General features: G+C 51.4%; 1 protein-coding gene across 2 annotated transcripts; it reads right to left on the bottom strand.

The window, feature by feature from the left end:
- Positions 1-525: 525 nt before the first annotated feature.
- IRX5 (iroquois homeobox 5) lies at positions 526-3466 on the bottom strand (the record flags this gene model as incomplete). Of its 2 annotated transcripts, none has more annotated exons than XM_084270354.1 (3): positions 526-1292; positions 1547-1952; positions 3218-3466. In XM_084270354.1, the coding sequence occupies 3 exons, from the start codon at positions 3464-3466 to the stop codon at positions 526-528; spliced, it is 1422 nt and encodes a 473-aa protein (XP_084126480.1). The 2 variants fall into 2 exon arrangements, with proteins under 2 accessions (XP_084126480.1, XP_084126481.1); XM_084270355.1 differs by having other exon boundaries at positions 526-1289.
- Positions 3467-13352: the final 9886 nt, after the last annotated feature.

The raw sequence follows: 13352 nt of genomic DNA, 5'->3' as shown, positions 1-13352 counted from the left end.
ACCCAAGGAAAAAAGAAACAATAGGCATAAAAAATTAAATTAAACTTGTATATATATATTTTAAAACTATGAAACAATTCGGAAAAAGACACAGAAATGTATATATTTATATTACGAAAACAACATTAATGCCTGTACAGGTGTCTTGATTTCATAATTTACTTCAAAGATACTGTATTATCAATTTAAATACAAAAAGCTACATTAAATATACAGAATAAGATTTCATACAAATCTTTCTTCTTTGTGTGTGTGAGAGAGAGCGTGTCACTCGTTTGCTTTTCACTTGGTTAAGACATTTCTGGGTGGTTTCCACCCAGCCATTTCCAATAGCCTCTATAAACTTCTGACGGGGGGTGCTGGGAGAGAGGGGGGAGCTGGTCTTTTTCTGTTTGTTTTGTATTTCTTTTGGTAGTGGAAAAATAACTGCTAAAGCAATTTATTATTTATCTCAATAAATTAAAAAAAATAATAATAAAAGAACAAAACCACAGTCCCAGGAGGGGTAAGGAAGAGAAGCCGATATTAAATGTTGGACATACCTTTCTTCAGTTCGTAAGGTGAGTCTTTGCAAAGGTCTACTTGGGACTGGCTCCTGATCATTTTAGTGTCTTTAGCCAGGCTCTCGGCTCTGCTGAGGACAGTCTGGTTTAATCCATTGAAGTGGGCGCCGGGGGCGGCGGCGGCGGGGCCGCCGGCGGGGTGCCCGTGCAGGGCCCCGAAGGAGCCGTAGTTCGTGTAACCGGGGTAGAAGGGCGCCGTGTAGTAGAGCGGCCGCGGCAGGACCGCCCCGTTGGGGAAGGGGCACTGCGCCGCAGGCGAGCGCGGCCGCGGTGGTGAACGCGACGGGCCGCTGCCGCCCAGCACGGCGGGGCCGGGGGGCGCCGCGTCGCCGCCGGCCTCCTTCGCCTTGTCCGCAGAGGTGGCGATCTCGGCCAGCGACCAGAGCTTGGGCTTGGCGAGGGCCGCCTGCTGCGGCGAGTGGATGACGGAGGCGCCGGTGGCGGCCGGCAGCAGAGGGTGCAGGTCGGCGGCGTGCGGCGGCCCGGCGGCGGCCGAAGGCGGGCGGTACGGCGGGGGCTCCTCGCCGCCCACCGGCGGCAGCCCGCGGCCCGACGGGCATGGCCCCAGCGGTGAAGAGCCGGGCGCCTTGAGGGGGACGGGCGGCCCGTCGAGCCGCTCCTCCGCCGGCTCTTTGCAATCCGAGTCGCTGAGGCCGCCCTCGGCCTCCCGGGGGCCGGGGGACTCCTGGAGGCGCTCGCAGCCCGGCGCTGCCTTGGGATCCGCCGCTCCTGGGGGGGGGGTCGTGAAAGGAGAGGGATGGGGGGCAGCTCTTGGGCTCGCCCGGCACCCCCAAACCGGTCCACCTACTTCGCCGCCTCCCCCTCCCTCCTCCCTGGTCCCGCCGTCACCCGGCCCGTAGAGCTGCCCTACGTCGCCCCCCCCGCCCCGGCTGCCCGCTCATGGGGGGACAGGCCGCGCCGCACCGGGCCGGGTCATCCCCGAGGGCGCGGCCGCAGTGGCCCGTCCGAGCCCGATGTCCTACCTGTGTCTGGCGTCCCGGGGTCCCCCTTCTCCTCCAGTTTCTGCGGCTCGTCCTCGTCGTTTTTCTCCAGGTCGATGTTCTCCTCTTCCTCCTCGTCCTCGCTGCGGTTCCTCGGGGTCCAGGTCATTTTATTCTCCTTTTTGAGCCGCCGCCGCGCGTTAGCGAACCAGGTGGAGACCTGGGTGAGGGTCATTTTGGTGATGATAGCCAGCATGATCTTCTCGCCCTTGGTGGGGTAGGGGTTTTTCCGGTGCTCGTTGAGCCAGGCCTTGAGGGTGGCCGTGGCGTCCCGCGTCGCGTTCTTGCGGTACGCGGGGTCCCCGTAGGGGTAGGAGCCGAGCGGTGCCGCATACGGATGGTACCCCAGGGAGCCTGCCATGCCCGGCGTGTGGTCGTATGGCGAGCCCTGGGGAAAGAGGGAAGAGGGGCCCGGCGGGGCCAGGTCAGGGGGCCGCAGGGCGGCAATGACACGGCAAGGGCAGCGCCAGGGCCTGCCCGCGGCCCCCGCCCGCGCCCCATCGCCTTTTCCCGGCGCCGGGCCCTGCCCGGCTTCTCCCCTGGCTCCTTCCCGGGAGAACGGGCGGAAGGGCCTGGGGGTTCGCTGGAACCGGGAGGCTCCGGCCCTAGGAGGCCACCGGCCGCCCGCAGCAATCCAGCGCCTCTCCCCCAAATGCAAACTCAGAAAACCAAGCACCGCGACGAGGGGTCGGTGAACGGCGTGGGGGGGTGGGAGGGGTGGGACGGACCCTTCCCGTCTCCCTCGGGCTGTGATCGCGGCGGGCAACCTGCCGGGCCTGGGCGGCCGGGTCGGGCCGCTCTTTTGCCAGGCCAGGGGCGGGAGGAGAAAAAAAATAAAGGGGAGAAAAGAGAAGAATAGAGAAAGAATAAGGAAAGAAAAATATAGATAAATAAGACAGACAAACACAAAATGAAAGGGAAAAGAAGAAAAAGAAAAAAAAAACCGTGAAACTCTGTTTCTAAACAGAGGGGAGAGGCTGAGCAGAACTCCCCGGGTTTTGGGGGAACTGCGGGGAACTGCGGGGCACTGGCGGCGACCGCGACTCTACGGCGGCGATGCCCCGGGACGGCCCCGCGGTGCCCCGCGGGCGCGCACGGCGGCGCAGTGCTCTGCCTTCCCTTTCCCTTGCCCGCGCAGCGCCCGCGGAGCGGCTCGCGGCCATGGGATTAGAGCTCTGCAATATTTAAGCAGCCTAATTATCGCCGTGCAGAGAAAAGTTGCCTAGGTTTATCGCCCGGATTTCTCCCGTCGCCGGCCGCTGCCTTTTCAATCACAAGCAGCTAATTGTTACGGAATTACGATTGCTGTTTTATGTATATTATATATATATATATATATATTTTTTTTTTTTTCGGAATTAAATCGGTCCCCTCCTGCCTCAGCCCCGTCTCGCCCGGGCCGTGCCGGCGGCTCCCCCCGCGCCCGGCCCTGCCCGCCGCTGCCGCCAGCAACAGTGTGCGGCAGCACAGTTCGGCGATGCGGGAAAGTTGGGCGGCGAGGCGGGGAGCCGCGCTCCCTTTTGTTCCCGATATCTCACAAATAAAATCGGAACAAAAAGCAGGCCCGGGAGGGGAGAGGAGGGGGTTGGGGACAGGCGCCCCCGGGATGCCGCCGTGCCCCGCGCGGTGCCGGCTGCCCGGGGCTGCTCTTACCACGTAGGAAGTGAAGGCGGCGGCGGCGGCGGCGGCCGGGTCGGTGCCGTACTGGAGGTGGGAGTTGTAACCCGGGGAAGGGGCGGTAAAGGCTGTAGATCCGGCATAAGGGGAAAAAGCGGAGCCCGAAGAAGATCTCCCAAGTTCATCGGTCCTGGGTCCGGAGATCACGCTGGTGCTGTACGCCGGGCAGGAGTAGAGAGCCAAGGACGCTGACGGCTGGTACAAGTAACCCTGAGGATACGACATGGCCAGGCGCACACATATACCCGGGAGCCCAAGGCGCCGGGAGGGAGCCGCCGCGCTGCCGGGCTGGGGCCGCTGCGGCCGGGGCTTCGCGGGCGCCTCTCCGCCCTCGCCAGCTGGGCAGCGGCGGCACCTTGCTCTGTGCCGAGGCTGCTGCTCCGCGCTCGCCTGCAGCCTGGCACCGCTTCCTCCTTTTTCTCCCCCCTCGCTTCCCCCTCTCTCTCTTTTTTTTTCTTTCTCTCACTCGTTCCCTCTCTCTCTCTCCCCCCCTTGCACTGGGGGGCTTTTTTTTTTTGCCTTCCTCCTCGCTCTCGCTTTCCGAAGGGTCCTGCCAAGATGCTAAGTTGGAAATTGCAGCTCCTGACGCCTTCTGCGCGGCCCGGCGAGGCTCCTCCTTCGCGGGGTGTTGTCAGTGGAAGGACTGGCAGGACCCCGCTGGGCTGCCGCGGCTGGGCCCAACCAGCGGGAGGGCTCCGCGCTTCCCTCGGCCCTCCCCAGCGCTCAGAGGCTCGAGTGCGCCGGCTCCTGGATTGCAGTCACCTCCGAGCCATTTAAGATCAGCTCCAACTTTCTGCATGTGCTAAATACCGTGCGGAGCAGCGCTGCGCCGGAACGCAAGCCAATCAGTATATGAAAAAAAAAATAGATATTTAATAAGATTTATTAGCCTCCCGGCTCCCCCTCTGCGCAGCCACCCCTCCTCTTGCTCTCTGCCCCCTGCCCCTCCCTCCACTAAATCACTGGAGGTGGAATATACGGGGGTGGTGGCGGCGGCGGCGATGGTCTCAGTTTGTCTTTGCGAAACAAAAAAGGTGATTTTTCAGCGGGAATTTGGCGCGCCGCAGCCCGGTCCGGTCCCGCGGCGCTGGGATGCGCGGCTGGTCGCGCCGTCGGGGCGGGGGCCGCGCCGGGGCAGCCCCGCCGCCGGACCTGTTGCGGCGGCTGTGCGAGCGGAGCCGCGGCGGGGGGTCTCCGGGGCGCGGCGCCGTGCCCCGGCGAGGAGCAGGGTTTGGCTTGGCGGAGGGTTCTGGGGGCCGAGCGCGGGGCGCCGGTCCCGCGAGATGGGGAATACTGAGGGGAGCGGCGGGGGCGGAGATGGTCTGCAGAAGTCGTTCCGAACGCGGGCTTGCCCGCGGATCTAAAGAGCACCCCAGGTATCCTCCCCCTCCCCGACTCATAGCAGGGTCGAGGCGAAAGCAGATTAAAACCATATGAACCGGGGTAAATCCGCCCCGATCAGGAGATGTAATCTCCTTTGATTCCACCAGATATATTTCCCAACAGGAACATATCCCGATTTATTCCCTCCTGGCTTTTTTTTTTCCTCTGGTGGCTGAGGCAGGGCGCTGCTCCCGCCGCCGCGGACCCTGCCCTCCGCCGCCGTTCCGCGCCACCGGCCACCCGAGCCCCCGCCGGGCCTTCCCCGGGTGACACGATTTAATTAGATTTATCTTTTAAATTTATTTTTTAACTTTGTAACTTTGGCACCTCCCAGCCCCAGTTCCTCTCGCCGCTGGCTCCGGCGGGCAGGACGCGGGGACGGGGGCGGTGTGTGTTTTAAAACGGGCGGGGCGGGGCAGGGGCTCTCCGGGACACTGGGGACGGACGGCGGGCACAGCCCCCCCAGCCAAACGGCAGGGCACAGGCTGAGCCTCCCCCAGCAGCCCCGCTGCGGGGGCCAGGGCGTGGCGGGCAGGGCCGGGGGGTGGCGGCGGCGCCGCCTCAGCGGGAAGGGATGGGACGGGGAGGGCAAGGAGCTCTCCCGCCGGCGTCTTTGGGGGAGCTCACGGCCGGGCCGGGGGCGGCGGGGCGGGCGCGGCCCGCACTACGCTACCCAGCAGGCTGTGGTCCCGCCAGTCCCGCCCCCGCCCCTCGCGGCGTATCACTGCTTGCCCTCCTGCCGGCGGTGGGCCTTTCCCTCCTTCTATTGGCCTGCGGAGCTGTCCCTCCGCGCGTGAAGGAGGGGGTGCGGAGGGGCGGTGGTGGCACCCGGCGCCGTTGCTGGGGAGTCCGGAAGCGGCGCTGACAGGACGGCGCGCGGAGGCGTCGCGGGTCGAGGCGGCCGCTTCCCGGGTCCCAGACCCGGGCTGGCCCGTCCCGTCCTGTCCCAGCTCGGCTGCGCCCGTGGCGGCAGTGGGTCAGGCCGCCCCGGCCGGCGAGGTGAGGAAGCGGCGCGGCAACGTACGTCGGGGCCGCGGGGTGCCGCGCTGGGGCGCCCCCTGTCGGCCGGGTATCACAGTCGCCCTGCGCGCGGGGCCGGCCGTGCCGCCCGGCTTCCCGGGCCCCGCGGCCGGCCGGGCGCTCCCACGGAGGCGGCACCGGAGCCGCTGTCGGCTGCGGTCCCGGGGCCGGTGTCCCCCCGCGCCCTGCCGGAGGGCGCTGGCGCGCCGTCCGCACCGGGCCCCGCAGTAAACCGGCGGTGGCGGGAGCGGCTTACGGAAGCCTGGCGGGGCAGGCTGGGTCTCGGCACCCTCCTCGGTGCCGCTGTCGAGCAGCGCTTTGTCTGGCTATTTTATTTTATTTTATTTTATTTTATTTTATTTTATTTTATTATTTCATTTCATTTCATTTCATTTCATTTCATTTCATTTCTTATCGTGGAAGTGCACGGTGCTTCCTCCTCTCTGTAAAAATCCAAGCGGGTTCAGTCTCCGGTAGCCGGGCAGGGTCTGGCGCCGGCTCGCGGCTCCCTTACATGCTCAATCCACACAGGTGTGCACTTTCATCAGTTTTCAGCTGCACCGTGTCACTGATACTTGTCCCTAGGTTAATTTTAGCTATTGCTTCTAAAGCACCGCACTCCTTTTTCCACTCAAAAGCGCTTCTGGCGTAACCCTCTGACAATACCCCTCGTCCGAGGAGCGAGATACCATCTGGTAGAGCTTGATACATTTAACGTTCATTTCATGTGTGAGGAGAAGGAGTGACTGCTTTTCCTTGCCCGTTTCTTTGTAGGGAGAAGCCGAAGTTTTGACCATCTTCCCATTGCATCTGACTTTTTTGAGGAGGAGGTAAGTTTAACGTCATGTAAAATTACCCTCTTTATTTCTGATGCTCCACTAACCGTGCTTCTGTAGGCGTACGTTTTGGAACCTGTGGTGAGTTCATGCATACTTTCATGCATTGCAACGTGATACCAGAGCTGATTAATAAACGGTAGCAGTCGGGCTGTTATGCCATCAGGGTTGTAAGTGTCTATCAAACCGACAGTCTCCCCGCATTATGCCACTGTTATATTCTTCGCAGTTTTAAAAGAACTGTAGATAATTCTTCGAGATATTGAAACATTTAGTTTATAGTTCTATTGCTGTGGTTGTCACCTTCACTTTGTGTCAAATTTGAGACTCATTTCTTAAGGATGTCTCTATTTTCTGCTTTATTTGCTCATTGATAGCTCTACTGAACGACTGGTCACAGCAACTTTTTCCTTCGATAGAAGCATATTAAAATGTGAAAGCCTAAGACTAATCTGCTTTGCAGGACTTTTCAGCTCTTTGATTAAAGTTTGTTTCAGGACTCTAGTCCGTGTAGTTCTGTCAGCTTTACTAATAAATGTGGGGCTTGAGGATACATTTGCGGCTTCTCTTCACTTTTACTGAAGGTATGTACCTTTGAAGGTATGGATAAGATCTTGGTATCAGGTGTTTGCTTTGCAGCTGCCAGTGAAATGATATAAGTGCAGTTGATATTAAAATTCTGTACGTTGTATATTTTCACCATAATTTCTTGGAAGCTAAGCTGTTAATGCAATAGAAGAAACATTTGCCGTTCAATTCTTACTTAATGATGGTAGGATTTACAAGCTGGCTCTGCGTTCTTCGCTTTATTTAAAGCAAGGCTTGAAATTCAGCTTGTATAAACAAATAAATAATGTAATTATTTTTATAGCCTTCAGTTTGATGGGCTGGTCCTGCAAAGCTGTTTAGTTTGCTTACTTTAGTTGTTGGACTCTGGTGGGGTTTTTGATGAGAGGGGAACTGGCATTTGAGATGACTGCACAAAACGTGCAGACCCAAAATGTAGCAGGACTTGATCTTGCATATTTGTTTTTCTACACTAGCTTCATTTGCATAATTTCATTTAGTGTGTGCAAACATATATGATACAGCATGAAGTAGCTTAATAAATTAGTGCATGAACCTATAGGGATCAGCTGTGAATATTTTTCTTTCTGGGAGGGGAAAAAGACTTGGGATGATCTTGAAAATAACGACAAACTGTATGCTCCAAGTACAGCCTTTGGCAGGCTCTGACTGCAAGCGGCTTGGCTGCAGGTGGCTGGTAGGGGATGGAGTTAAACTTGGGTATATCTTGGAGATGATACAACTTAATTTCATTACTTTAATAGCTACTTTCTGTTGAAACTTTAAAATCTAACGATCCCGCTTTTATTACAGTCTTTAAAGATCTAATCGTTCCTGTGTGTGCCTGAGATGTAAAACTTAGTGCAAGGAGGGGCAGCAGATTTGTTCCCTCATACAATTTTGTTGAGGTTTTTTTTGAGAGTACTTAAAAGATTATGATGGATAATGCTGTCTTGCCAAAGAATGCCGACACAGGTGTTCATCATTATCTTAATTAAGATCCTGAGAAAATGTCATCTTTCGGCATGAATTATGAAGGGAGATGCATTAGGAGATCATTTAAACTTCTTTTCTTTTCACAGGGGTAGATGAGGAGGAGGCTGTTTTCTCCAAACCTTCTTGATATTTCTTTATCGCAGTATCTGCCCTTAGCCACTTACCAAATAATTTGTTCCTCCACTTCAATTTGTGAATATATTACCAAGAGATCTGTATGTGATGTTAAGGGAAACCTCTTTTTTAAAAAAAAAAAAAAAGAAAAAAAGAAATAACTCTCCTCCCAGACACTTGTGTTTAAAGCTGTCCCTATGAAGAAAATGCTAAGGCTCAGACATTAGTGAAAATTACTGCTGGAAACATGTGCGAAGAGGTGTTTCATACACTGTATTTAAAAGTATTAACAAGTTATACTAATAATGAAATAATTATATCCTAATATTTATTTTTTTGATAAGCATGAAGAGAAAAAAATCCTTTTCTCACCTTTGCACTACTGTGGAACTAAAACTAATTAGAGAGCAAAGAGGAGGGAGTGGCTTGTGATTTTCTATGTTAAATTAGTACCTTATTAACTGAGAGAGAGCTAAAACAAGGAGCCTAAGATATGTGCTGAAGCACTGGCAGTAAAACTTAGGGACATTTTCCTGCAGATACTCGTGTGTGTGTTGCTGCTGGTGTCCCTGAGATGAAGCGCTGGGAGTTACAGGGTCAGTCCTTGCGGTGGACATGCCAGCGTTTGGTGGCTTTTAGGTGAATGATCTGGGGAAGAGCTCTGCCACAGACCCTTCACTTCTCTGCTCTCTCTTCTGCCCGCACTTGCCTTACCTGAGACTCTGCTTGTTAGCACTCTCCACGTTCGCAGTCTGAGACAGAGGTGTAAACTCGTGAACACGTAAAATAACTCTTCCATGTTTAGCAATTAGGTATTGAGTAGCTTAGATAGACTTTGGCTTTTCTCAGCAAGCCATTCTATATAAAATCACTTTTTTGTCTGCTAAAAGAAATGTGGTTTATCAGTCTCAGTCCTTTTTTTAACTTGTGTCACCAAACCTGTTTAGCATGTGGAATAAAGCCACACACACAGAAGTGCAGCTGGCAAGCCTTTTAAGCAGGGAGTTACTGTACTGAACATGTAACTCCAGAGATCCTGACACTGTCATGGGGGAACCTGAAACTGTATTTCAGTTTCCTGTAATTAACTAGCGTGATTTGCTTGAATTTGTTGGCATAATATGGACTAAGTTAAGAATGTCTTCAGGGTTTATTTTGCTTACTGTTTCACAGGCGTATGCAGAAAACAGACTCTACTAATGGTTGACTTTGGTGGAAAAAATGAAAAGCTGTTATCTTTCATGTTGAAACAGGCTTTTCACCCACAGCCAGCCACATCTACTGTTAGGTGACTCCTCATGGTGAAAGAGGAGCACCTCAGCAGGAGGGATGGCTACGGCTCTCTGTGCCATTTTATGGGATGTGTCTGTGTCTGTAGCTTTCTGTATCATAGCAAATTCCCAGGTGCTGCAGTGTGGTGGGAGCTCCCGTAGCTGGAATCTGGCCTCCAGTGTGGGTGTTAGAGGTGGGTGACTTCTCATAGCAGTGTCGTGTTCCAAAGGGTTTGTGTTATACCCGCTTTACTCGCGTAGCTTTGCAGTCCCTATGGCTGGCGTTTGCGAGGGCTCGGCGTTACCTCCGGAGAGGCATGAAGCCAGGCAGCCTCTCTAGCCTCACACCCAGAGAGTGCTTTTTAACCATTCATGATTTCTGATTTTTATTAACAGTATTTTATATTTCTGTTCTGTCATGTGAGTGGTACAAATGATTCCTGAAGCAGTTTTTTGCACATTGAAGCAAATGTGTTTGTAGAGCTAGAATAATATTAAAAAAAAGATAAATCATTGTTTAAGGAGAAAAGCAAGCCAGTTGGACCTCTGAAGGTGCATGTGGATCACTGTAACAGGGACTTTACTATACTAATAAACTTGTGGCTGGTCACTCTCCTACTGTTCCCGAAGGAGATGCATCTTCCTGAGCTCACCTCTCGCCCCCCACCAGAATAGAAACTAGCCTTCTTTTCATAAGCACATCATTTCACAGCATTTCTCTGTATTTCTATTGCATATCAAGAACCCAGAATTTACCTCTGAAATATTGTCTGCTGTCATCTGTGGGACTTTTGATGCCCTTCGGATTTGATTTTGTGTAGAATAATGCAGGGTATGATATGTAGGTCCCCTGTTTTCAATTAAGCTGTATTAGGTAACTATGCTCTTCTTTCATATCGCGTAGCAAAGTATCAATATCCAGATGTCAGTGTGCTGGGATAAGATAGCTACAGGCTTGGCTGCTACTGTAAAGCCAGAACCAACATTTTAGCCTGCGTGATAAATAAAACTGAGGTTGTGACTCTTGGCGTATTGGAGTTGCACTAAATAACGCTACAGTGCTGTTTATTACTGGTCTCATTGGATAATATGCAGCTATAAAACCTGCTTGAAGCTTTTATTAAGAATACTCTGTCATTATAAAAAGGTGCCTACAACTTCTTTATGATATTGACGGTGCAAGAATTACTTTTTGTGCTGACTTCCTGGCTGTTGCCTAGGGAGAACCTTACCATTACCCAGCTTCTGTAGGCGTTAGGTTCTGTGAATCACTCTTGGGAAGGGGACAACACTCCAGAGCCTACATTTCAAAAGTTAAGTTTTTTTTTTTTCTCTTTCTTTCTTCTTAAGTTTACTTCAGTGTTTAGTTTCTTGCTTCAGTTAAAATTCAGCTGATATTCTCTGTGGTGTAAGCTCTGCTACTGTGTCACTTAAACTGAGGTCACCCAGGTAGTTGTCTGATGGGAGGCTGTGGAACGGCTGAGAGGCTTTTCCCATCACCTCAGCCAGTGTAAGACTTGGTAGTAGGGAACGGACTAGGAGTCTTGAACCCTGGGCTTGTCTTCTCTTTCAGTTTCTGGCACGGATTTGTTCATGTAACTTTATAATCTTATAATATTATAAGATTTTTTTATATTTATTACTTATAATTGTGTAATTCTGCCTCTGTTTACCTGAGTGGAACCCTCTGCTGTTCTCAGAAACATTCAGATTTACATTAGTGTACATACTCATACCTAGATGCTTGTGCTTTAGAGCAAAAAGCATGTTATTAATTCTATTACTGATGATTAGCTAATACCATTACATTTCTATATTCCACAGAACTTTGATTTCAGTCAGCATCTCTTTATGATGTGCTCTTAGAAAACAGAGTCGAACACCATCCAGTGGGATGTGGTGCTAGTGCAGTGTCTGTGACTTCTCAAACATGCCAGTTCAGTGTGTTGTTCAGTCTGTAATCTTTGTATGAGAAACCTGCTGTCCAAGTGAGTGATAAATACTACCCTTTTGTTCCATTTCCTCAGTCTCCATATATCCACTTTTTGCCTTTATAGAATGCACCCAAGAGCAGAAACAGCGAGGCCCACGATGGGGAAAACAAATCCAGTAGTTGTCCTATCCTGTAGCCACCCAAGTACAGGAAGAAACCTCAAACAAAGCCAGAATGCATCTGGACTTGCAGCTCTTTTTAACTGTATTAAGTCCTGTTCAGAATTAATGGTAAGTAATTTGTTTTGTGTATGTTATGATTCATTAAGTAAGGCTTAAAGGTAGTGGCACTTTCCTTTGTGGTACTGTCTCTAACAAAGTGCAGAATTAATGTTTCCAGATACATCAGAGTCCTGTTTCTGTGAAGAACACCACGTGGTGCAGGTGACAAGTGCTCTAGTAAGTATGCCCGTTTTTCTTCTTGTCCTCTCCAGATGAGCTCAGTGAGACTGGCCTAAGCGTTGCTGAAGAAGGGAAGAACAGAGTTGGAAGGCAGGAGCTGTGTCGAATCAGGATTCTTTGCATAACACCCAAACATGAAGACTATAAACTTCCATCAGGTAGAGTAATGGCAGGAATGCAGTATCAGTAATAGTGCATAATGTAATATTGCACTGCTTTACTGTGCAGTGATTGTGTGGAGTTGCATTAAATAAATTAACACATACTAGTGGCTTGAATGAACATGTTGAGTGAGAGCAGTAAATTGAGAAGGTGGGTACTAGAGGAAATGCTACCAGTTTCTTTTAAGTCAGTGTCTTTTATTTTTTCAGCTCTTCCCATAACCTGTAGTTCTTTTGTTTCTTTAAAAAGATGAAATGAAGTACCTTTTCATTCAAGAAACTGAAGCTAATTCAACTTTTTAACCAGAAAGACTTCACAGTCCTCTTAGCTATCATAACATCTTAATGTTTTGTCCAGCAGAAAATAGTACTCATGGTGACCCATGAGCTGTCCATAGATGTCTGTAGCACCACAGCATGTGCTGCTTGTTCCTCTTAGAGCTTCCTTTGTCGGGGAGCACTTGTGAAGTGTTTGCTGTGGCACAGCCCTCTGTGACCTCTTGCCAAGAACAGAATTTGCGAGTCTTTTCCTGCCTGCAACCTGTGGGAGCTCTCTCCTGAGCCCAATAGTTCTCAGATATTGCAAGAAAAGATCTGACAGTGTTGTCTGGGAGATGTGACTGACTTAATTATTATTAACATTTATTAAGTGTCTTACAATGGAGGGGAAGAGTCATTGCCTTCATTTTTACAAATAAGAGAACTGGCATTAGGAAGAATAGATCTCTTCTATCTTCTGTGATTCTTGACCCATCTAATTAGGTGATTGTCACGAGAAATAACAACCTGGCTCAGGGGAATGGCACTTGGAGAAGATGCCGACATGTTCAGTATGGCACACCGCTTCTCCCTCCTACGATGGCTTTGTGTAGTAAGCAGGGTCTTCCCTCTGCAAGTGTCATTTGGCCAGGGAGGAGATTTGAAAGGGCTGATGAGCCTGAGGCTGTCTCTTTATCAGATAGCTTCATTATAGATCTCATCTAGGGAAAAAGTGAGGTTCTGCAACTCATTTCTAGGAGCTACTCTTGGTTTTAGTGATTACTCACCCTCTGCCTTCTCCCACTTCCTTTCACGACAGAGTTGCCTTTACCCAGGGTGAGCTGATTCACTTCACTCCTGGTATTTGCAGTTTTCCTACACTCACTTAGTAGCCTCTAAGGCAGTTACTGTTTCTTCTGGGCTAAGACTTCAGGGTGTTGTGGGAGGTTTTTTTTAATATAAATTATATTTTGCTAAGAAAGAATCTGTCCAGCTGCTACAAACAATAGTGGGTTTGATGTGTATCTATAAAAAGTTAGAGATGTGTGATTTCCGTGTAGAAGATAGAGACTTAAAGCCTACTCTAAAGGAAGGAAAACCTTGGAGAGGT

Source organism: Gallinula chloropus, assembly GCF_964237585.1.
Source record: "Gallinula chloropus genome assembly, chromosome: 13".
NCBI lineage: Eukaryota > Metazoa > Chordata > Aves > Gruiformes > Rallidae > Gallinula > Gallinula chloropus.
The sequence above is the reverse complement of the archived record's forward strand: the minus strand, read 5'-3'. Positions and strand labels throughout refer to the sequence as shown.